Source organism: Triticum dicoccoides, chromosome 1B (assembly GCF_002162155.2).
Source record: "Triticum dicoccoides isolate Atlit2015 ecotype Zavitan chromosome 1B, WEW_v2.0, whole genome shotgun sequence".
In the NCBI taxonomy this organism is placed as follows: domain Eukaryota; kingdom Viridiplantae; phylum Streptophyta; class Magnoliopsida; order Poales; family Poaceae; genus Triticum; species Triticum dicoccoides.
In genome coordinates, this window is record NC_041381.1 from 90227923 (window position 1) to 90240161 (window position 12239).

General features: G+C 43.8%; 1 protein-coding gene across 3 annotated transcripts in view; it reads right to left on the reverse strand.

Moving 5' to 3' along the window:
• LOC119321153 (UDP-glucose:glycoprotein glucosyltransferase-like) overlaps positions 1 to 6794 on the reverse strand; it is a 27983-nt gene extending 21189 nt beyond the window's left edge. For all 3 annotated transcript variants that reach the window (XM_037594973.1, XM_037594969.1, XM_037594966.1), the window contains exons 1-8: positions 6402 to 6794; positions 5260 to 5637; positions 5021 to 5174; positions 2247 to 2418; positions 1326 to 1399; positions 1133 to 1229; positions 913 to 1025; positions 634 to 749 (exon numbers count right to left, since the gene is read on the reverse strand). In XM_037594973.1, the coding sequence (XP_037450870.1) occupies positions 634 to 749; positions 913 to 1025; positions 1133 to 1229; positions 1326 to 1399; positions 2247 to 2418; positions 5021 to 5174; positions 5260 to 5637; positions 6402 to 6580 (1283 nt within the window). In that variant the 5' untranslated portion in view covers positions 6581 to 6794. The remainder of the gene's footprint in view (positions 1 to 633; positions 750 to 912; positions 1026 to 1132; positions 1230 to 1325; positions 1400 to 2246; positions 2419 to 5020; positions 5175 to 5259; positions 5638 to 6401) is intronic.
• Positions 6795 to 12239: the final 5445 nt, after the last annotated feature.

Here is a 12239-nt window from a genome sequence, read left to right on the forward strand (position 1 = left end):
AATAATAATAGCTATTATACGGTTATGCCAACCCCACTGCAAAACCTAGCAAATCCCTATATGCTACATAAGTGAACCGGAATTGCAACTAGCAAATCACATGTCCATCATTGTCTTCATATGCTCCCAAAATCATAGGAATAAAAGCCATATTTGTTATAATCTTCTTGACTAAAATTCTCTAATCAGTTGGTTTAATTCTCTAAACAGTTGGTTGCGTGCTTGCTCTTTCTTTCTTGGTTGCTTATAGCTGAGTGTTGTTGCAGTTGGCGAGGGGCTTATAGCTGAGTGTTGTTGCAGTAAACGGGATAAATGGTGTATGCCACGCTTTGGGGGAAAACACAACATTTTTCTCTTTGAGTAGCTTGAAAAGAGCCAACACACTATTATTTGTACAATCTTCTTTCATTATGACTTCGAAACTGTCACTTGTGATAATGCATGCTCTGTTGCCAGGTTTCTAATGACAAGTAGAAGCAAAAAATTAGTTGCCAGTCGTTGCCAGGATACACTGATTAAAATCCACGTTGGGCATAACACAAAGGCAAATTAAGTTGGCGTTAGCTCATCAAGGTGAGGAAACAAAGTAAATAATCAGAAACACCATTATCCAGGAAGTATGGTAGAACATACAGGTAGAGATCAAGATCCTCGATATTAATCAAAGCACCGTTCAAAGCCATTAATGACTTGCCAGGTGGGACCATTCGCTGGTTTGCTATGATTTCATCTTTGATTGAATCGTCAACCTGTACGATATTAAAAAGTTGTTAATAATCTGAACCTGGAACAGTGGAAATAGTTCATATGAACTTCCTTACAAACAATAACTTTACAAACTCACTTTCTTTCAATGTCATTACTTGTGTACATAGCTGAAGGTTAAAAGGGAGCTCCAGATATGGCACTTACCTTCATTCGTGATAGTGAAGAAACTACACTTGGGAAATTTTGATTGATTTCCTGCATTGACTGTAAAGGATCTGATGCATGAAGGATCCTCTGTGCTGTTTGATGACCCAAATCTGTAGTGTGGAGAAGAACATATATAAAAGAGGTGCTTCTATGTCACCACATGATGCACATTTATAACTTGTAGGACAGATAGAATCAAGACAATGGCCAACAATACCTTTGAGTTCCCAAACTTCAAGTGTGTCTGATACTGTTGATGACAATAGATAATCCCTGAAGGACATTATCTCAGCATTTAGCTCTGGCTTGCGTTCCTAGAGAACAACAGATGAGGATAAAAAAAGATGAATACTTTCTCCATATGCAATAAATAGTCACCATAGTTATTGTTATGACTAAACTAAACGAACCAAAATCTTGGAAAATATGAACCCTCTGACTTCTTGACTGAGGTCCTCAGTTTTAGGATCTTCCAGTGCAACACCTGGAAAAACATAGTAAGAATCATTATGATATGAAATTTGTGAGTGTGTGTGTGTGTTACGGAAGAACATAATAAGATCATTAAGATTTGAAATATGTATACATATATATGAAACGTTTTTCCTACAACCAGGTGTGGCTACTCGCACGTGCCAACTCTAACAATGTAGAGAGTATATAGCGCACTGTAGAGTGCGCGCCCACGATACGACTCTAACAATGTAGAGACTAGAGTATATAGCACACTGTGGAGTGCGGGCCACAATACAAAGTATGTAAGGCCGCATAGGTAGTATATAGTTAAGTGGTATGCATTCTTTTGGACATGCTCCTTTTTATGTTCAAATGAGTGTCGTTAGGTGATCTTACATACAACCGCTACAAACTCTCTAAGTTGTGGCATTGGGCATGTCAGTATAACTACACCTGGTTGTAGGTAAAAGGTTTCAATGGAGTGTAGTTACTCCCTAAGGTTTGGCATGTGGGAGTACCTACACCCGGTCGTAGGACAAAGGTTTCAACCAGGTGTAGTTACTCCTACATGCTGAATCTCACACCTTATAAGAAGAGAGAACATATATAATAGCTGCCAGCTACGATGCCCAACCCAGCCACCCACCCGTACGCACACAGCATCAAGCAGCCAAAAGACAAAAGGGTTGAACTCGTCTTCCCAACTGATTTATTTCACACAAAGAGGTGTGCGTAAGTTTTTTTACTTGGTCATTTTCAAGGGGATACAGCAGATTTACTAGAGAGTCACATATTGAAATTCTTGCTTATTAAGAGCTGAGTGGAGATGAGTGCAAGATCGGTGCAAATAAAACACCTAGCACAAGCAGAGTTACCCTTCTTTATAGCAGTGTCATCCATGGCTTTGTATTCCATGTTTTTTAGGGCGAGTTCCACCCCATAACCACTCAAAGTGACTGCATCTGCAGCACCAATGGAACCACAAAAGCTAGATGTAGCCTGACATCCAGATGGCAGAACAGGGCGCAGTGCATATCTGACTTTTCCCTGAATACAACATATACTGTATATTAGACATTTGCAGCTTACAGCCAATGCAGCAAAATTAGAGAAGCAAAAGAAGACATAAAGTGTGATATGATGGCAAAGAAAACTAGATTCATAAAAACAGAATCAATTTCACCATTAGAATAAGACACATTTGACTATCTACAGACATGTTCAAAGTTAAAACCATTACATATGTGGTTGCTGTCCAGGAAGAGGTTAATCTTCCCCTAATAATAAAGCAAATAGTGCTTCTGGTCGTACGTCATTAAAATTAGCCCCGAAGTTGCCACAAATTACCCGCTATGTCACCCATAAGTTAGAAAAAACGTTTCGTTGGGCTGCATCCGCCTCGCTTTTGGTTGATAGGAAGTGACACCCTTCTCTATCAAAAGCACACATACCTATCTGGCTGGCTGGAGACTACGTCTTCTACCGGGGAGACCCAGGTTCGACCCCTCTCCCACCACACCCTTTTTCCTTCTTTTCTTTTTTTTCTTTCTTTTCTTTGGCTACACCGCTCATTAATAAGAAGTCATCCCCACACAATATGATTATACATACGTGACTGACTGGTTGGAGCCTAACTCTTTCAACTACGAGACCCAGGTTAGAATCTTGTTCCACCAACTTTTTCTCTCTATTTAACTTTTTTTTTGAGATTCAAACATTTCTAATATATTCATACCTTTCAAATCCTACCTCCAAATCTAACACGTTATATATGAAAATTTCTCAAAAAAATGTGTAGATTTCAAAAATGCTATTACCTTGCATGTTAATCATTTCTAAAATTGTGTTTAGCATGCAACATAGTTTGATGCTCTCACAAAACCTATTATTTACACCATATAATATATTCATACCTTTCAAATCCTACATCCAAATCTAACGCGTTATATATGAAAATTTCTCAAAAAAATGTGTAGATTTCAAAAATGCTATTACCTTGCATGTTAATCATTTCTAAAATTGTGTTTAGTATGCATCATAGTTTGATGCTCTCACAAAACCTATTATTTACACCATAGGGGATGTTGATTCCTACCAGCTACCATATGCTAAAGATAATAACAGATACATAAATCATCCTCTCTATTTTCATACAGTGCACAATAACCAACCCCTATATGATGATGTACACTAAACAACTGATACGAGCTTTATGTAAATCAGTGGCATAACGTTGATTACCATATTGTTTGAAATTGTGTCCATGTTCTTTAAAAAAGTATCACTGTTGATTTGCAACCCTGAACATTTCATATGCATGTCCTTACAAAATGATTGTTTGCAGTGGAGCCGTCTAATATGTTTGCGACCAAATTAAGTCTTGACTTGAATTACAGTTGCAAACACATATATCAGCAAGACAAAAATCTCGCTCTTATGCACATGCTATGATTTAGTACTAAAATGTACTTTGCTATTTTCATCCTAATGCAACATTTGATTGCTGGGCATGACTGAGGAGGAACGGTAACAAAGGTGTAAAGAGATGACTATAATTAGGTAATATTTCTGTTGTCTAATAAATTGGAAACACCTTGAGTATACTTCAAAAATTATCCCACCTTTATGTTTTTGTGCAACACCAGTTATATTATTGTTTGTCGTGTGCATCATGAAAATTTTCAAGGGATATGCTGATGTCGCTTGGTATGTATGAGGGATTATTTTTTTCTCCCGTTGCAACGCACGGGCATGTTTCCTAGTACATATACAAATTATACAGGATCCAAATAATAGGATAACCAAGTACTATCACGCAGAGGTTTGACATGATTCATTAAAACAATATATGTTCAGTTGCTCACAAATATTACAATTGATATGACTACATTCATCTAAGTTCTATTACCATGTGGAAGATGAACTTCCAGTTATTAGGACTATCAACTAGAAACAGCAAGAAGCAATAGGCTATCAGTGATTACGAGGCTGTTTGGTTTGTTCACCCCCAAGTTGCCATGACAAAATATTGGCAAGCCATGTATTTTGGTAATTAGATGTACTTGACAAAGTTGCATAGGCTACTGGTTTGGAAAGCAATAGATTACCAACATTTCCATGCATCAACATGCATGTTACAACATAGAATCATGAACGAGCCAAAGATACTCTGGGACTTAAAACAACCACAGTTATTCAGCAAGGAAATCAATGAGGTACATGCAACTAAAAGAATGGCAGCTACATCTGAAGCTACAGAGCAAATTCAAGAGAAGGTGGGAAGGAATTTAAGGTCCGACATGGAAGCAAAACAGGCTGGTGGAAGATAATTCTCTGTTCCTTGATTCAACTGAAGCTGCACAATTAAATATTCGGCTTGAACGATGACTTAAGAGCAAAACCTAGCAAAAAGTGGCTGGTAATACCAGAATCTAGCATGGCGCTTGGGCTCCAATCCAAACAGTCCATAATGTTGACATGGTAGCTAAGCACTCATTAAAAGTATCGCTCTAACACCATGTATATTAATGGGTATTTGATATACAATGCCCTTGTATAAGACCTTGTATCTTACTTTCCATGGTTCATTGTTTTCTCAAGACCTCGGATGCCTTGAAATATACTAGAAAACAAGTCAAGAATATGTCACCTGCTTTGATGCTTCTGCCAGATGAACATGCAACTCTTTGAAGCATTTTGTCCCAACAGCGCCATAAAATATAGCAACTGGAGCAGTAATATTTGAGCGAGGATATACATGGTCAAAGTCAAATAGTTCAGGTTGTCCAGTGGAGTCCGTAGCTCTGTTCAACATAAGTTCTGAGTTTCAACCCTGTAGCCAGAAGCCCTAAACAAAGTGCCTAAGAGATAGAAGATGAAGATGCTTACCCTTTGCCTGATCCCTCGAGCCATTTATGTAGATCATCTGAGTTGAAAAACAGAGTGTTTCCTGTATCTACCCAGCAGCAAGTTCCTTCCACAGCACCGCTGCCAGAAATTTGCTCTAGTGCATCATCTTTGACAGGAACTGAAGATAAAGATTCCTCTGCAAGCTGCCTATAAAGCACTAATCTTGGTGATGCTGATCTAAGTGTAAGAGAAAACTCAAAAATTGAAGCCAGTGGCTCGCTGAGAAATGAGCGAACATCCTCAACAATCTTCTGGGCACAACATTTAGCTGTCAGACATTCAGATCCTTTGTCCAGTTCCTTCCAATGGCCAATAAAATCCCAAAAATAATCCTTCCGTTCTTTTGAAAGCAGTTCACTAATCAAAGTAGTAAATGGACAGGATTAGGTATTTCCAGAAAAAATAACAAGTAACATTGGCCAACAACAACAGTGGTGCAAATATTCATTAGCATGTACTACATTTATCTATGTTTCCTCATGGAAAGATATTTCTCGATTAGATCTAAAATGTACCAGTACAGCATCTGGCTACATATAATAAATTTGGCTACAATAGCACACAAAGATAGTCTTGAGTCAAGAACAATAAAATAAATATACTACCACCCTTCAAGTGTCGCAGCGAAAGCAAATGTTTTAACCTTCAAGTGAACAGAAGAGACATGATGCTCTTATCTGTCACATTAGAGTCTAATAGTTTATGAAACATAAAACCTCATTAATCTCTCACTGCAATAATTTTGTAATTTGGTAGGATTCGGTTTATTATAAACATCACAATTCATCTGGTGAATGTGTGTTACTGAACCACGAGTGCATATTACTGACTGGTGAGTGGTATTCTGGTGTGTTGCATAGTGCGCATGACTGTTCACAACATACTATACTAATCAGTTTCTAATAATTAGAAGGAAACGACTGAATTTTAGCACAATTAGCTAAACATATTGACTAGGCATCAGCAGAATGGCTCGCTACCAGTTTCCAGGATCGCCAAGCCCCAGTAGTAAACCAGTAAACCAGAGTGAACTTACTGAGGACCACTAAATCGGTACAAAACGAAAAATCTCGATCAAACAAGGACAAGTATACCAGCATATCGTGCCGGAAACCACTCACCTGGCTTCGAGCAGCAGCGGCGTGCCGGCCCACTTGGCCCGGAGCGCCACCTGCACGTTCTTCTGTCGCCTGATCTCGGCAACCGAGACGCCCCCACCGAGGCATCCCACGAGCACCACCGCTACCAGAGCGAACGCCGCCCGCGAAACCCCAGATCGGGACTCTCCTGCCGTCGCCATGGGGGAGGCGCGCTTCGACCCGAGGCCCTCCCGCCGCTTCGATCGGAGTTGCTACACGACAGAGGATTCCGACTGTGAACCGCACATCAGAAAAGGATTTGTGAGGGTTTTGGGTTCGTCGCCGACGAGATGCAGAGCGCGAGGGGCGAGGAGACTTCGCCGGAGACCCGGGGGATGGGGAGTGGTGGTGTGGGTTTTGTTTTTTTTTTTTTTTGAGCCGGAATACTTATCTATTCCATCAACCGGAACAACCAGCAAGATCGCTGGTAACCATGCCACGAGCAAAGTCTGGGACTCCATCCGTCCATACAGCACAGGATGCGCGCCCTAGGCTGGCGCCGAATGCAGCTAAAGTGTCAGCTACCTGATTACAAGCCCGTGGGCAGTGCGAGATGCTAAAGCGAGAAAAATTTAAACTAGCAAAGCATTTGATCTCCCGGAATGTGGCACCATTGGCAGCGTGATCATGTTCCTTCCCCTGGACAGCATGCATTAGCAGCAGAGAGTATGTTTCCACCTGGATGGAGTTCATCCCCAATTGTTGGATTGCATGTAGACTTCTCAGGCACGCCATAGCTTCAGCGGCTAAAGGATCGTTAACATGAGGAAGGTGGCCCGCCCCTGAAGCAAGAGCAGTGCCTGTCGAGTCGCGAACGACGAACCCCCAGCCTCCGTGCGACTTGTCACTGCCGTCGATGTTGACCTTGAGCACATCAGTCCCCGGTGCCCTCCAGCTTGGCACGGACCTCACTGGTTTGTCGCCCTCTTTTTTCTTTATCATCTCACAATCCTGTATTTGCCGTTGAATCATATGGATGACCGCACCAGCAGACCTTCTTGGTTCTTTGGCATTCACCTTGTTCCGTGTATTCCACCAGACCCACAACAGCGCAACACATTGGGTTCTCTTCTCTTCATTCAGTTCCAGAACCGCATTAACCATGTCCTTTGCATCACAACACTGGACAAGGCTTAATCGCGTCTCTTCTAGGTCCATTTGCCGCCACACTGCTCGTACCATCTTGCACTTCAAAAAGGTGTGCGCACCATCCTCGTCGAATCGCCAACACATCGGGCAAAGGGTGTCAATATCCATACCGCGTCGTTGAATGCTCCACCTATGTGGAAGGCTGTTGTATGCCAGCCGCCACAAGAAGTGCCGTATTTTCGGTGGGCACTGGAGCTGCCAAATTCTTTGCCACCTGAAGTTGCTACCGCTGCTGACATCTCCCTCTGGTATGCCATTAGTGATCTTCTGCTGCTCACACTGCATTCTATATGCTGATTTGACACTAAAAATCCCCTTGCTGTCATAATGCCATGCCCAATCATCCTCAAAGTCTTCATGCAAGGGTATAGCTAGGATGCACTGGGCATCCATATGCCAGAATATATCGTTGATTAGTCTCTCGTCCCATTGGCCCGTACTCGGATCAATCAGCTCAGCTACTTTATGGATGATTGCTTGGCCCCTAGGAGTGATTGGCTTCATACATCCGTCACGCGGGAGCCATGGGTCTGACCAAATGGTGGTGTCCTTGCCATTCCCTATCCTCCTGATCACTCCTTGTTTCAGAATTTCGATACCTTTGAGGATACTTCGCCATGCATATGACATTCCACTCTTAACCTCTGCTTGGAGTACCTCTGTATCTGGATAGTACCTAGCCTTGAGGACCTGGGCACATAAAGAACTTGGATTTGTAAGCAGCCGCCACGCCTGCTTGGCAAGCATCGAGAGGTTGAACATGTACAGATCCTTGTATCCCAGTCCTCCTTCTCCTTTTGGCTTTGTCATAATCTCCCATTTCAGCCAGTGCATTTTCTTCTCATTCTGCATCTGTGACCACCAGTAGCGACATATCATAGCGTTGAGCTCCTCACATAATCCTTTTGTTAAATCGAAGCAGCTCATGGCAAAGATTGGGATGGCCTGGGCGCATGCTTTGATCAGCACTTCCTTCCCCGCCTTGGGCAGTGCCTTCTCCAGCCACCCTTGCAATCTTTGCCACAGTCTATCTTTTAAAAAAGCAAACGTGGCTGCTCTTGACCGTCCTATATGTACCGGTAGACCCAAGTATCGGTCAGACCAAGCCTCACTTCTGATTCCCAATGTGTTCATCACTGCCACCTTCTCCACATACTTTGTGTTCTTGCTGAACCTTACAGCCGACTTGTCCGTGTTTATAGTTTTCCCAGAGCATACCTCATACAGATTTTTAGGATGTTTCGCAGCTGCTGTGAGTTCTCGGCAGAGGCCTTCATGAGAATCATCGAATCATCTGCGAACAGTAGGTGGTTAATACTCGGTGCATTGGGGCACACTTTTACCCCTTGCAAGGCTCCCTCTTCTTCCTTCCTGTTCAGTATATTAGAGAAAGCTTCGGCACAGAACAAAAAGAGGTATGGTGATATCGGATCTCCTTGCCTAACGCCTCTCCCCGGTATCACTTCTTCTGTCAAATTCCCATTAAATTTAAACCGGTACCGAACTGAGGACACACATTTCATCACAAGCTCGATCCATCTCCGGTCAAAACCCATGCACTCCATCATTCTCTGCAGGAATGGCCATTCGACGCGGTCATACGCTTTGCTCATATCCAGTTTTACTGCTGCAACACCCTCCTTTCCCTTTCTCTTGTTCTGCATATAGTGGGTGATCTCATACGCGAGGAGTATGTTATCAGTGATCAGGCGACCCGGAACAAAGGCACTTTGATTGGGGGCAATGATCTCCGGTAGCAGTTTCCTTAACCGATTTGCAATGACCTTTGACACCAATTTATATATTACGTTGCACAGGCTAATTGGGCGCAGATTTTTCATACTGTCCGGGTCTTTTACCTTGGGTATAAGAACAACATTTGTAGCATTCCAATCGTCCGGAAACTCGCCTCCGTTCAGCACAGCCAAAACTGCAGCAGTCACCTCATCTCCTACCAGATGCCAATACCGCTTGTAAAAAAAGAGCCGGCATGCCGTCCGGACCCGGGGCCTTCAGGTCACCGATCCCGTTCAGCGCATATTTTACTTCCTCCGGGGTATATTCCGCCATCAACATGTCATTCATCCCAGGTGTGACCCGGCTGTGTACATATGCCAAGAGCTCCTCCAGTCGGTCACCTGTAGATGGGGTGAAAAGAGCAGAGAAATAATTAGTAATCACCGCCGCCATCTCCGCCTCCCTCTCCACCACATCTCCTTGTTCATTTCTAAGTTTTTTATACGGTTCAATCTCCTCCGTTGTGAAGCAAAACCATGATAAAAGGATGTATTTCTATCCCCTTTCTGAAGCCACGACACATGGGCTCTTTGCCTCCAGTACAGATCATGTTGATCCTCAAGACGTTCAAGTTTATATCGCAGTATTTGCTCCTTTCTTACTTGGTCAGCCGAGATATTGGCTCTCATACACTTCTCTAGTTCCTTTTTTGTTCTAGATATTCTCTTCTCCAGGTTGCCCAATTCAGTTTTGCTCCAACTCTGTAGGTCACTCGCCACCTGTTTCAACCGCTCAGCTAGCTTATGTTCCCCTCCAGTGCCTACCCTAGCCCAAGCATTCTCGATCACGCTATCACATTGTTCCTCCTCCAGCCACCTTGCTTCAAATTGGAATCCACTCACCCTCCTTTCCTTCCATACCCCCTCCTGCTCATCCGCTGTATGCAAGACCACAGGTCTGTGATCCGAGTGTCGCGGTTCTTCATTAAACACTTTATATCCTGGAAATCTCTGACACCAACTCTCTGTGGCCACCGCTCGGTCCAGCCGTTCCCTTACATATTTGTTGCTGTCATGATGGTGGTTCCGCCATGTATATATATCACCCGTGAAACCCAGATCATGCATACCACAGTCCTCCAAGGCTGACTTGAAACGGTCCATGCATACTTGGGGCCGAGCCGGCCCCCCATCCTTCTCACACGAGACCAGAATCTCGTTGAAGTCCCCCATGCATAACCATGGTTTATTACTATGATGTTTTATCGTTCTCAGGAGCTTCCGTGTTTTCTCCTTTTCATCTGCCTTAGATTCACCATAAATGCCCGTGAATCTCCATTGGAAACCATCCTCCTCCGTAATCTCAGCATCAATGTGATATCTTGACTTGAGCCCCGCCTTCAAATTCACCCCACTCCGCCAAAAGAGAGCCAGACCTCCACTCTGCCCGTCGCAGTTCTTAGCCACCATGTTTGTCAATCCCGTTTTTGATCGAAACCATTCCAATCTCTTCTCGTTCATCTTAGTTTCCAAGAGAAACAGAATGTCGGGGTCCACCTTCCTCTGGACATCCAGAAGACCTCGAACTGCCGGGCCATTCCCCAATCCCCGGCAGTTCCATGCCACTATCCTCATTGGTTGTCGCGGAGCTATTCTGACAGCCCCGCTTTAGTGCGTGTGGGTTCGCCCTCTTCTGTCCTGTTCTTCTTCTCTAACACTATATCTTCAGTCTCCATTGCATCTCCCTCCCTCTTCGCCCCAACCCTTACTCCTAGTTTCTCATTGGACCCTTTGACAGGCCTTTCCCTTCTCGCATACTTGCCACCCCCCCTTAGCTCCTTTGACCACGCTCATGTTGTTCTTGTCTGTCTTCTTCGCCTCCCTGTTTGGTGTTTCATGTGTGTCAGGACAGTTGCCATTTGCTGCTATTCCTGTACCTCCTCTTTCCACCGTGCTGTCCTTTTGTTCCTTCATTCCCGTAACCGAATCATGCTTTGTTTGCCCTTCCAATGTAACAATTGCCTTGTCCCCGCCACTCCCCTCCCCTGTCTGCCCCATATCCAGCCTTCTTCTGTTTGGTGGAACATAGACCTCACTGGCTTTTTCATTGTTCTTTTTTAGAGGGCTTGTTACTTCCTTCTCTCCCTGATCCACTCCCTTCCCCTCATCAGATTTCTTCCAAGAAACAGCTTCACTCCTCATTCTGCCAACCTCCCTCGAACCGGAACTATTGCTCTGCCCTATTCCGCTGCTCTTTCTGTCCCAGTCCCTATGCTTTGGAGGAATGTACCTTAGCTTGCTGTTATACTCCCGTGCTTCACCCGGCCTGACCTTAATGCTACAACTTTTCTCTACATGGCCAATAATCCCACAAGCATAGCAGAAATCTGGTAAAAATTCATACTGAAAGGGACACCATCGAAACATCCTAATTATTTTCATTCCACTGTCATCTTCTTCCTCTATCTCCACGTACTCAGTTCCTTCCTGCACGTCCTCCTCCTCTATTAGAATTCCCCTCCTGAGTGGTTTTGTAATATCTATGCGGACTTTAACTCGAAGGAATTGGCCATAGGCAGTACCATCCTCTTCCACATCCACCACTAGAGCTTCGCCAATCTCGTTCCCTATCAGCCTCCCCGATTCTACATTCATTTTTTCCATCGGCAGGTTATGGATCCGTATCCAGAAAGGAACCACTTTGAACTCCATCTCGTCCAGTGTCCTCCTTGGGTCTATTTCTCGCATTATTATCAGCTCATTGTTAAACATCCACGGCCCTTCATCCAGCGCCTTCCGAACTCCTGATGGTTGCCTAAAGGTGAAGAGGAATCTGTTCTCTCCCAGGTCCTTGCCGAGTAGTCCCTTAATCGGACACCACACCCTGCCTAATGTGTTCGCTAGGATGTCAGCCGAGGCCGGCTTGTCCGACAGC